Here is a 12,551-nt window from a genome sequence, read left to right as displayed (position 1 = left end):
GACCGGTCGTGATGCTGCGGAGATGATGTGGAAGAAAAATGATTATGAGTGCAGCACCCTCTACTGGCCAAAACAGGCCCCACGCCTCGTTTTCTTTCTTCAGATTCTTTGATAGTCATCCTGTTTGTGTTTTTTTCTTTCCTTTTTCTTTAAGAAATACAACCCCAAATAAAAAGTTGGGACAGCTTGGAAAAAGATTATTAAAGAAAATGAAGAGATAAAAACACAGTGGTTCTTAGGTTCACTTAAACTTATATGTAATTTTAGACTGTTTGAACATAAGATATTTCATGTTTTGTCTTTCATCCATCCAATCAGCCATCATCTGTTGCTTCTCCGGGGATCGGGGCGCGGGAGCAGCAGCTTGAGCAGAGAAACCCAGACGTCCCTGTTCCCTGTTTCATTTTGTCCCCCAAATATGCAGAAACTAATGGAAAAGGTGTTCAAATATATTTTAAAAGAATATTCAATGCTTCATCAAGTCAGCTCATGGCAGTTTCATTTTTCCATAATATGAGAAATCCTTAAGTTAGCCCATGTGCTGTGGCTTGTACTGTGGAGTTTTTTATGTTTTATTAATCTAAAATGTAACATTTTTGCCAACTTTGGCAAGCAATTGGCAGCAAAATTGATAAAAAAATAATGGGAAATAATATTTACTTTCAACCTCTTAACTGTAAGTGTTATGCATGGATAATGTAGTATTTAACAGATGTGAGTACTTCACTGTACATTCAATGTAATGAAAATGGCTTGTACACCATATATTTTCTTCCTCATACCGTACGTCTGCTTTTTTTTCTTTACTTTCTGAATGAAATAAATATATGAAAAATGTGTTGTTTTCTTGTTGTATCTTTTGGATTGAGATAACCCAGAGGTGTTGTATTGAAAATCAAGTCAGGCAGTATAATTAGCCTTCTCTTATTTGCGAACACAGTGTTTGAGATCATTATGTTGCTGGAATATTCCTCCCATTATATCAATCTTTTGGAGATTGTGAGCTATCTTTTTAGCAAGTATTTTCACAGGCAGTCATGGTGCCATCTATAAATGTAATTTTGATAATTACAAAAAGTTATTTGACCATTGTTTATACGAAACAAGCAACGGAAAGACACGTCGGACCATTTTGTGATGGACCAAACAATTAAACAATAAAGAAATGTATTCTGTAAATGAACTACAATCAGCTCCCTGTGGCCTTCTCCACAACCTTTCCATAAATCTGCCCATAAGCTGTAAGAGAAGGAAATTATTTTGTTGAAAACAAACACAAATCTTTAAAAGAGATTTTAAATGCAAAATATTTATTTCAATTCCAAAACATCTCAGCAGTAGTAGACATGCTTGTTTACATTTCTGAGGCTTTGAAACTATAATAATAATAAAAAGCAGATCCAGTAGCGGTCACAAGTATTCATCTTTGTTTGTCACATTAACAACATTTATTTATTAAGATCTATTTTGGAGGGTTTTAGGTTATGGTAAAAAAAAAAAGACAAAAAAGACAAAAAAATAATGTATTTTTCATTCAGGTTAATCTCTGATGTAGTAACAGTGTTAGAAAACAAACAAAGTAAGAGAGAAATGTTCTCTAAAGAAAAAATAGTACTGGTTCAAATAAACTTGAGAGAATGTATGGTTTAAGGATGTTGATAATTCAAAGAACTTAACTATGAAGCTTTGACAAGCGTTGCAGCAAAGATTACAATATTACACTGAATGTCTTATTTCTTGGAGCTGCACTGCTGGGACTTTTTTGTTTGAAATGATCATCAACGTTAACTCCTCTTTAAAACCACCACCAACCTGGGCTGACCTGCATGAAAACTGCTCAAAAAATTAAAAAAAAATCTTTTGTTAACAATCAGGGTTTTTTCACGTTGGAAGGTAAACTCTCACGACAGCGTGCAGGTGGAGGACTTTGGCGGCTGCTCATGGATGGATTCTCGCCGCAGGTCGTTGGGTAAAGCTCCACTCGGGCCCCAGACTGTGAGCTCGCCATAGATCCCTGTCTCGATCATCTCCTCCTGCCAGGGGATGGAGATGTTCCCTGAGGCGAACTCATCAAAAAAATCCTTGTCCATGTCTTCCAGCTGCACTCCCTTCACTGTGGAGAAGGCCCCGACATGATCCAGGTCCTTCGCATACACTGTCTTGGAATCCGGCACAAAAGGGGGCGTCAGGATCCCTGAGGAGACACACAACACAGAAAGATGAACATGTGGACGACTGAGATTTTCACCTTGCCTTTTCTACATGATTTACCCTCACAAGACAGCCCACACTGATGAAGAATATTTAAATCAAGTATTTTTTTCGGTAAGTAAATTGGTTCAATATTTTTTTTATTATTGGCTTGAAGTTCAGTGGTGATGGCACACTGGATTCGATCAACTCTAAACTGCAGCACAAAAATATGAAGCCACACATGAAATTCAGAGCAAATGCAGTTAAAGGTGTTTTCTTGGGACGACAGCCACAAGCCGAGTGACGATTGAATAAATGTGTGCACTGTAGTAACTGGCAAGTTTAAACAAAATACTGAAATCTTTCCAAAAAAAAAAAAGTGAGGAAAAAAGAAAATGATGCGAACAGACAAAAACAGTAGTGCTAAGATCAGAACCTGACCTGCATCCAGTTTTCTCCAGTTGATCTGGCTGAAGAAGGGGTGCGCCCTCAGCTCATCACATGAGCCATCCTTCAAACCGAGCCTCTTGTCGACCTCTTTGTGCAGCAGACCCTCGCAGATGGACCGGGCGTTCTCACTGAACTTTTCTGGGTAAGTTACGGGATCATTCAGAATCCGCTTCTTAACCTCCTTGTTCTCCACCTGAAGACACAAGTTAAACCTGCATGTCATATTTAATCCAAGCACGTGTTTTATCCTTCTATTATGTATCCTAAAAAAGGCTAAACAAGCCCTGCATTTATCTGCTCACGCAAGGGAATTCAGGCTAATTCTCAAGCAAAATCATCTGAAACATATGCTCTAAAATACCATTCTCAATCCTCCACAAAATAAAACTGTATTACAGTTATTCAACACAGATACCTTTGCGTTTATATTCGATAAAATTCATAGTGAAGACTCAGTTAAACTTCACATGACAGAAAGAGCTGAGGAAAAAATAGCTCTAGTGTACAGTGTTTTAGCTCCAAATTTAGGCCGAGATCAGGATAGTAGAGACAAAGTCGGGTCTACCTTCTCTCCCCGGCTCCTGAAGGGCCCCTTGGCAGCCAGAAACTCATAGAGAGTGACCCCCAGAGTGAAATAATCCACAGAGTAGTCGTACTCTTCTCCTTTCAGCAGCTCTGGAGCCATGAAACCTGCAGGCGACAGAAGGAGGTCGCTATCTAATTAACACGCTTTTTTTGCTGAAATGTTGAAACAAAAACTTGAGTCTGTCATTTGTCAATCAATTTGAACCTTTATATAACAGACACAAGGACAAAGGAAATTAGTTTTAGTGTCTTCCCTGATATTTAGATTATGATATTGGGTTTAGAAAACAAATCAAGAAATAAATGCGAGCAACACTCGGATGTCTGCAGTGCATGAGTAAATGTACACTGCAGATATCCTCTATCTGATGTAACAACCTTTTTTTTTAAACTTCTTAACGAATCTGAGCCTCAGTGTATGTGAAAATGTGTGACCAATTGTTAAACATTTCAAGGGTAACCAATGTCTATCATCTAGGCATACAAACAAGAAACTGACTCTGAGAAACGCCGTCACAGAGACCGCAGAGAATTAAAAAGCATTTAGTCAAGAATCATAGAACAACTACTCAAGTGACAGCAAAGCCAAACCAGTATAAAACAAAGCAGTTTGTCAAGAGTCCACAGAAGCTTTTAATCCTGGTTTCCTGTTTGAAAATGGGAAGGATGGAGCTGGTTCTGTGGTGCTCTGGGCAACTATCTTGTGTGTTAAGACTGCTGTGTTATGATTGGCTCCTGAAGAACAGATCAACTAGAAAGACCTGGGATGATGGTGGAACTTTCTCCTCTCAACCAGCTGGACAGTTTGCAGCACATGGTAATGCTTGATGTAACTTTTTGGCATTTCTAACCTAGAATTTGTAGGGGTGGGCTGCCATTTCCTCTCCATTCCTTTTTTTCCTCCTGTTTTGTTAGACTAGGGAGCTAAGTGGTTGTAATTTCTTTAATTTTGTTTTGCAGCCTACAGGTCAGTTCCTTTCTGGCTAGATGGTTTAGTTTAGTTTGTTGTTTTGGCCGTGGCCCATCCTGAAGTGAATTTAACTCCAGTTAGACTTTGTGATCACTTACACCTTATAAACTCTCATACTGTGAAATGTTAACAACGTCTCCGTGGCTGCTTGAGACCTGAAGAAGATGGATAATGTTCATGTTGTGTCTTAGCCACCCGCAACATAATGTGGAAATAGCCTCGTCTTGTAATAGCATTGCATGGTAAGATTATTTTTAAGGAGTAATTTGCCAATTTTGAGTAACTGACACCAATGGGGGCGCTATCTTTCAGGACAATTATGCGCAGATTCACGTATAAAAGAGTTAAAAAGCAGCAGCACAATGAACATGGCACTGTTGCTGAACATTGAACATCTCTTGTTTGTTTTGGAGCAGTAGGTAAGGAACTCCACTCACAATCATCTAAAACATGTCAAATGTAACCTATTATGGCCTGAGAAAATGGTTACTCTTAGAGATCCCAAGATTTTTTGACCCTACCTGGAGTCCCGGCGTAGCCCTTGATTTTGAACTGATCATCTGCCAGCTCCACAGCCAGACCAAGGTCGGAAATACGTACGTGACCTGGGAGAGCAAATTGCAGGGTACTGTCAACAGATGTGCTCATGACAGGTACAAAAGCTAAACTGCACACTGTGCCTCCAACTCACCTGAAGTAATCTAAGAATTCACATGTTTTCTTGATTTAAGAGGAGGCTGGCACCCTGTGCGCCGTTTGTGGAAAGCGTGTGTGTGTGCTAGCATTTAACTTAGCAAACTTAGTTTCATATCGACCAATAAATCTTCTCCTGCAACTCTCTGCATTAAAGAAAAAAGGCAATTTCCTAAATATGTCAAACTATTTATTTAGATAAAGATTACATTAATTCCAAGAGCTGACATTACCCACACACAGCTGGAGGTTTTATCTTAGTTTTTGTCAAAGATTGAGGTCAATATTTATTCATTTTCATTTTCAAAGATTGTTAAAATGCAACAAACAGATTTATGACTCATTTTCTTGTGTTTTAAGATATTTCAATTAAGCAGGATGGTTGGGCTGCAGGCAAATTCAACTGTGTCGCTTGTGAACAAGAACAAATCTTTTAAGAACAAACTCAACTCCATCTCATCCTGAAATGATCTGTTCATTTCTCTCTCCAGTCGAGCACTTTTGTGAATGAATGCCGAGAGGTACAGCCACAAGTGTGGATGAATAAAGTGAAGAATTTGCAATGACACATGGTTTTGCACAACTCATGAATTCTGAGTTTACAGAAAACCTTCACAGTAAACATGACCCCACATGAAGATATGAAGCACTCACATATCACACTCACACACACTTTTCTCCAAGTATATGGCTATGATGTAGCAAGTAATTAGCAAAAAATTATCCTTGTCCTGATAATGTTATTCAACTTGTTCAGTGATACGCAGCGGCTCAAAGTGACAGGATTCACGGCAAGCAATTCCAAAAAAAAAAAAAAAAAGTAAGAAGTTATTAAATACCTGCATTTTTTTTACTCAACTGATTTTAGTGATTCAAGATGCGTTTTTTTTTTTTACATTTAGCGTAAAATGATAACGCATCAGTGACTCCAGTGGGATAACAGAGCACCACTGTGAGGTTGGTTGCAGCCTATCACTGGATTAAGAAAAACGTAATCTGAAGACTAGCAGTTACTTTAAATGTGATCAGGAAGAACACACTAAAAAGCTCACTGCAAAGCTATCGTATCTACCATTGCAGCAAGTTGAACACATGGTGATGTGTTTACCTAACCCAAACTAAAAGGAGGCCCTACTTCTTGAGGCCTCATCTTTGTCTAAGTACATGAGTGTCTGACCTTCATTGTCCAGCAACACGTTCTCTGGTTTGAGGTCTCTGTAGATGATTCTCTTTTGATGGAGGTGCTCCATGCCCTGAATGATTTGTGCAGCATAGTAACAGGATCGTGGCTCGTCGAAGCCTGGGTTGTTCTCATCCACGTTGTAGATGTGATATCTTAGTGGAAGTAAAGTTATGAAATTGTATTACAAAGAGATAGAGGCAACGCACTTTATGTGGCACCCTGTTTGTGCTCCAATATGAGCTCATCTGTAGGTGCCACCCACGAATAAACACAGTTTGTGGACGTTGCAATTATCATCTTAAGTTTCTAAGCAGGATCTCAGTTTCAGAAGGGTTATTATTAATAATTAGGTATAAAGTGTCTACAGTAGACTAAAAAGACAAAACGGAAAAAACTGAGGAACAGAACTGACAAGAGATCTAACCTTAGGTCTCCTCCATTCATGATGGTCATGACCAGACACAACTCTGTTTTCGTCTGGAATGCATAAGCCAAAGATACAATGAACCTGCTGTGAACTCGAGCCAGGATCCTTTTCTCCACCATCGCTCCCTACAGGCAGGAGAGGACAGCAAATGTAAGAGGACTTGTTCCTGTTATGAGATGCACAAGCTGATAACGTCATTTGGATTTCTTTCCGATTGTGAAATCCAGTGAGTTGCAACATCAGGTACTGGCTTGTGCTTTAAACCATGCATGGAGATGGGTAGGATTGGCACTTTATAAGGAGATCAAAATGTACAAATGCTGACAGGACTAATCATATAAGCCCACGGGCCTGTAGTTGTCTGCATGGCTCAATATTTTGACTGATGTCTAGAAAGGATTACAAAAATACTGTGTATACAAGGCCTGAAAGACAAGAGACAAACCACTGCACAATGTGGAGTGTATGATAGCCCTGCACCCTGTACTGCTTGATCCAGACTGAAACTCATATCTTGTATTACATCTGGCTGAATAAACCTCTTACCTCATAACCTTTTCTCTTCTTCAGTCTCTTCTTGTTGAGCTTTTTGCAGGCGTACAGTTTTCCTGTGGCTTTCATCTGACAGGCAGACACTTCCCCAAACCCCCCTTTACCCAATACACGGAAATCCAAGAACCAATCATCTCCTACGGGCTGCATTTCCAACCACTTCCACTGCAGGAACCTCTTCAGATACATACTCTCCAGGAAGAAAGTGTAGGGCACTTCCTTGAGAAAGTCCATCACGCTGTCCAGTGTCTCATTGAAAAGGTCGTCCCCAGCCTCTTGGTGTTTCTCTTTGACCTTTGTGATACCATTTTCTGGTAAAAAGGGGCAGTAATACTTAGCATTGGGCTCCATGTACCGAGACAAGATCTTGCTCGCTTTCTTGACTCGCTCATCGTCCTCAGACAAGTTGTATTCCTCAATATCCTTCCACAGACGGCAGGGGCCTTTATACTCATTGTTGGAGTCTAAGAACTCCTGGAAAAGACGTTTTCCGATGGGCTGATCCATACAGACCGTCTGGAAGCCGAGGTCTAAAGTCTCCCGCAGGCCTTCACACACTGTGATGTGAGGCAGCTTCAAGCGGGAGTGGTACTTCTTGTCTCGATTGGCTGCAGGGTTGGCAGTGCCATCAAAGCTCCCACGGGCAGAGATGTAAGCAGAGTTGGCCACCACTGTCGTTAGGCCACCGATATCCATGGTGACACGGTGGATAGTTTAAAAAAGAGGGCAGAGGCGAGAAAACAAAGTTGAAGAAAAGTAGGTGATGTTATGTCGATTCTTCTTTCTTTAGTGATTATGGGGCACTTTACCATGCACCTGTCATCCACTTGCTGCAGACAGCCACAAGGAGCTCAGTGACTTCCCTCAGAGAGGCGATCACTAAACCTAAGAGTCCCTTCTCTTCCCTTCACACACGTGCAGATCTACATGACTCATCACTATTCCCCAGAGGGATTTATCCATGTTGTATCTCTGTAAAGCTTTATCCTCTGCTAACCCATGTGTAAGTTGTACAAGACCGGGAGGAAACCAGTAGGGAAACAAAGAGAGAAAAACGCAAAGAGAATGGAGTAATATATATGCAATACTTGCTAATTAGCACCAAACATAAAGGGCTGAGGCTGAAGAGAATGTCAGTGTTTTTGGTCAGAAGCTCAAGTACCAACTTTTTTTTTTGTTGCTAATTTTGACAACAGATTACGTCTATGCAAAATGTTATTTTCACTTCACTGACACTTGAGAAAAGTCGTGAAACAGCATGACACTACTCTACCTCGTCCTCCTATTCATTAACTTCTACTTGTAACAAGCAGTCCTTCATTGGAGTTTTGTCTATGTAATGATCTTTGCAGCATTTCTCTGTGCTTTATTGCTTCAGTTCAGACTGATGGTGACCAATTCTGCCAAACACACTAACCTGTTCTTTTGCCTACAAATACTTGAGATAGCCTACATGACAGACTTCAACTTGAACAAATACAGGAGACGGTGCAACATAATTCTGATATTCAGCTTTAAAGAAGTTTTAATGTTAGTTTGTCTGTTAGGAATAAATGACTTTCATGAGCTTTCGTTAAGACTGCATTTTCTGTGTATCGACTCGCAAAAGAACTTGTAAATGTGAATGGAAAGATAAATTTGGTAAATGTCTGAAAAAGATACATGAGTGGAGCTAGAGATCATGGGCACATCTGCGAGGCCTTTTCTGCCCTTTCACTGCAGCACTCTACGATTACAGCATGTGGACAGAGAGAGATAACCAGCTGTGTTTGTTTCAGGCTGCAGTCAGATTGAGGTCAGCTTCAGTCGACAGAGACCGATATGAACTCTGTGTTTTTCACTTTCAGCATAACTGCCCTGTTAGTCTTGACCATAATTACAGCTTCACCATGATGAAAAAAAACTCAATGTCACAAAGTCAGGGGTGTAGTCAAGACAAGAGGTCCAGATGTAACTCTGAAGGTGCATATTAACTGAATTCATCAATCTTTCTTCACAGTGTACATCAGCCTGTGTTATGTTGCCGACAAGCCCGATAACGTCTTCTTTTCTTTTGCCATCTGGGTTATAGTATAAAAAAATGACAACTAATGGAACATCAGGGTCTCTTCAACAGCTCTCTGCTTTTGAAATTGTTGAAAATTTCCAACATCCTTCACAAGTTCCTGAAGTGTTAATATTAATACATGTTTATTCTCAATCGCATGAAATAGCTGGCAGTGTGCAAACCGTTCCAGGGGGGCAGCTACCCTATCTTTTGCTTTAACAGATTAAAGCATTTCATAAAACTTCATAAATCTGCATCTTTGCCTTTTTTTTGTGGAAAACATTGAGGAGAAAAAGTTTCAAATAAGTCATCAAATGGCCAGTCAGCATTTAATCATCCTGAAAGGCACAGTTCAACATTTTGGGGCAAACATTTACAGGTTTTCTTGTTGAGAGATAGACGAGAAACCCAGTGGTACTTTAACATATGTTTATCCAGCCATTAAGAAGTTAGCTTAGCACAAATACAGGATACAGGGAGCAATAACTAGCCTAATTGATTAGAAATTTTAAAAAGCAAACAAACATCTAGCTCGTAGTGGTCTGCAGTGTCTGTGCTCTCTCTTTTCCGCCTCCTTCTTATGTCAACCTTCTGGATGGGTGCTCACTTCAGCCTGGTCGAGGAGGCATGCCAAGATTCATTGTAGAGTGGTTTCTAACAAGATTGATAACAAAAACGTCCACAACTCTTATAACGGGAAAGTCATCTTCTTCCTCAAAGTAATCAGGAAGAAACTTTCACAGTTTTGCAGTGATTTGTGAACTTTGTCATCCGCTATTTAGTTTTAACCATAAGATAAAGTGTAATATATACACAGCCTGTCAGAAAAAAGACACAAGCTTTAACAATCTGTTAGAGCATCCTGCCGTTAAGCTTGTGCGGTGCTTTTACTGATGACTGGGAGAGTCGAACCTCTGCATTTAGTCTTTTCAAGCACATCCTAAAGACTCTGGGGTGAAAATGATGTCTCATGATTCTGGAGCAATTCTTATAAATCCTGGCACTGTCAATTTGGAATATACCTGCTGCTGCTGACAGGGAAATGAAAAATATATCGATGGAAAATGTGGATATGTTCAGACTGACTTCATTTTTTTAGGCACATGATGGCACGGAACATAGACCCCAGATCATTTGTTGTTTTAAGCCCCGGTTGTGACTTTTTAAAAAGAAATTTAAAAAAAATTAAGTTCTTGTCAGGCAGATGTGAGAACAAAACCCGCTTGAATAAATCATGGCTGAAACTTTCAAGTGGATTCTTCAGGTGATGTAACAAATGTGTCCTTTGGGGCATCAGGACAAATGTATTTAAATCACATAAAGTTTATGAATAAAATCTTACTTCAATTTCAGTTTGAAAATCTTTTCATTTATCAGCTGTAAACTATCCTCAGTCTACTCCTGCTAATAGGATGATGATGGTGTTGAGGTTCTTCAGATATGCTGACTGCACAGTTTGTTGTTTATCAGCTTACACTGAACAGGTCTGCTCGCATGCTTACACACACACACACGTGTAGGTCTGTCAGCCACACCTGACTGTTCAAGTCATTAGGCAGGGTTTCCTTAGCTCTTACAAGCCAGTTTTTGTTTTCTTGAGAAAGATAATTGTGCTGTCACATTTCATCACGTGGATTCGCCAACATGAACCCTTCTATCTGCTTCTGTTTGGTTTCAGTGCAGAGGGTACAAATAGGACAACAGATGCACACTTCGTGTTTGTAGATACCATATAAGAACAAGAAAGACTGTCTTTTGACACAAAAACTAAGCTTTTTTCCTCTTGTAAAACAGATTTGTACCATTGTATGTCATATAACTGGCTCAGAGATGTTCCCCTGATGTATGTCTTTTTTTTTTCTGCAACTGAGGGCGAAGCTGCCGAGACTGAGATATAAACAAGAACTCAGCTGAGATAAACAGTTCATTTGCACATTAACCCAAATAAAATAATCCATTACAAAAAGATAGAAAAAGCAAAGGAGGTCCACAAAAACGCTTGTTTCTCATCTTATTTTTAATAAATGTATTAATGACTCCACCAAACTTAAACTAAAGGGATATATGGATGGAAACAGCACTCGAAGCGTCAGTGATGGTCGACAGCAAACACACATATTTAAACAAACAAAAAAAAAATAACAGTTGACATTCTGCAAGAAATTATTTTATGATATAAATATTATTAAATTACACAGTGACACGTGGTTGTCTTGTACACATTTACATTGCACATAAAGAATTATCACACATGGATGTTTCCATCTCAGTCAGAAAATGAGATTTTGCTCATCATTCTTATTTTTAGTGCACAGAGGAGTTGAGCGGCCACATAAGTTTGACATTCACTGGTGACTAGTGCAGAGGTTTTCTTCAAATGTAACATCAGTGAATAAACGCTCATGCGTAACTGTTGTGGTTCTGCTTTTACTACTGTAGGTTACATTCTTGGTTTTTCGTGCAGTGTCGTGTATTGTGACTTTCTGGAATTTGAGAAGCAAGATTAGTGTGCAGATTTTACTACAGTTTTCCAGCAAACTATCTAGTGTTATAATACAGAAAAACCACAGTAGTAGAATGAGCAGAATAAACTACAGGTGCCATTGATTAAATACAGCAGACTGAGGCGCTTTACTACAATCAGGGACTAAACCTGTTATCCACAATATCCAAAAGCTGAACAGAGAAATCATAAATAGTAATATCATAGCAAATACTGAGCAAAGATAGGGGGGATCATAAACTATACAGAAATGCCCCCTCAATATTTTACTTACAGTAATGGTAAACAATATTCCCTTTGATTTCTCCATAGAAGATGTAAACTTAAGGTTCAAAATCAAAAAATGAATGGTAAAATATCCACTTCTTACTACTAATGCTTACTTTAAGATGCATTAAAGGCGTCAGTGTTGAAAGGACCTTTGGTCTTTTGTGCTTCTGCTCTAAACTGAAGCAGATGTGCTGTTTATTCAGGGTAGATGCAGATGCTGCTAAAACTTTGAAAAGTGAAGGATTTCATTAATGCAATCAGTTTTCAAACTCATTGGCTTTCCACAAGCGACTAGCTTCCCGTGTAACCAGCAGATAATGAATATTCTGGAACAAAAACTCCTGTTCTGTGTGCTTGTCACAGTTTAAACACAGATACATTTTAAGCCAGTGAAAGACTAAATTGTCAGACAATATCTGACGATTTTTCAGCCGGTGTTTCAGCAAATGCATCTTTACATGTCTTTACAAACACTCAAATATAAAGCAAATAAAGTGAGCTTGAATGCGATTGGTCAGTATTCTGCCAACAAGTGGAACCCAAATAGCTCTGTCCCTTGTTGACAGATTCTGCATATTTAAATGCACATTCCTACCAATAATTTGTAATTTGTAATTCTATGCCCTACAATTATTAAGGTACATGATAACAAATCCAGTTTATTTAAAACTGTTGGAC

The 12,551-nt window shown here is 39.2% G+C and overlaps 1 protein-coding gene across 1 annotated transcript; it reads right to left on the bottom strand.

Annotated features, from left to right (window-relative positions):
* Positions 1-1,398: 1,398 nt before the first annotated feature.
* Positions 1,399-7,749, bottom strand: grk1a (G protein-coupled receptor kinase 1 a). Its single transcript, XM_075470695.1, has 7 exons — positions 7,048-7,749; positions 6,499-6,626; positions 6,069-6,226; positions 4,720-4,803; positions 3,209-3,333; positions 2,635-2,836; positions 1,399-2,194 (listed from the first exon to the last, which is right to left on the bottom strand). The coding sequence occupies exons 1-7, from the start codon at positions 7,747-7,749 to the stop codon at positions 1,902-1,904; spliced, it is 1,692 nt and encodes a 563-aa protein (XP_075326810.1). The 3' UTR covers positions 1,399-1,901.
* Positions 7,750-12,551: the final 4,802 nt, after the last annotated feature.

This window comes from Odontesthes bonariensis, chromosome 1 (assembly GCF_027942865.1).
Source record: "Odontesthes bonariensis isolate fOdoBon6 chromosome 1, fOdoBon6.hap1, whole genome shotgun sequence".
Classification (NCBI taxonomy): Eukaryota; Metazoa; Chordata; class Actinopteri; order Atheriniformes; family Atherinopsidae; genus Odontesthes; species Odontesthes bonariensis.
Note: the sequence above shows the minus strand (reverse complement) of the source record. Positions and strands in the feature narration are given on the sequence as shown.

Excerpts from the sequence above, each read along its gene's own strand:
- grk1a (XM_075470695.1), bottom strand. The coding sequence starts at position 7,749 with ATGGATATCGGTGGCCTAACGACAGTGGTGGCCAACTCTGCTTACATC. Across the intron at positions 4,804-6,068 it reads CGTGTTGCTGGACAATGAAG|GTCACGTACGTATTTCCGAC; the intron begins GTCAGACACTCA and ends TTGCTCTCCCAG. Across the intron at positions 2,837-3,208 it reads TCAGGAGCCGGGGAGAGAAG|GTGGAGAACAAGGAGGTTAA; the intron begins GTAGACCCGACT and ends TTGTGTCTTCAG.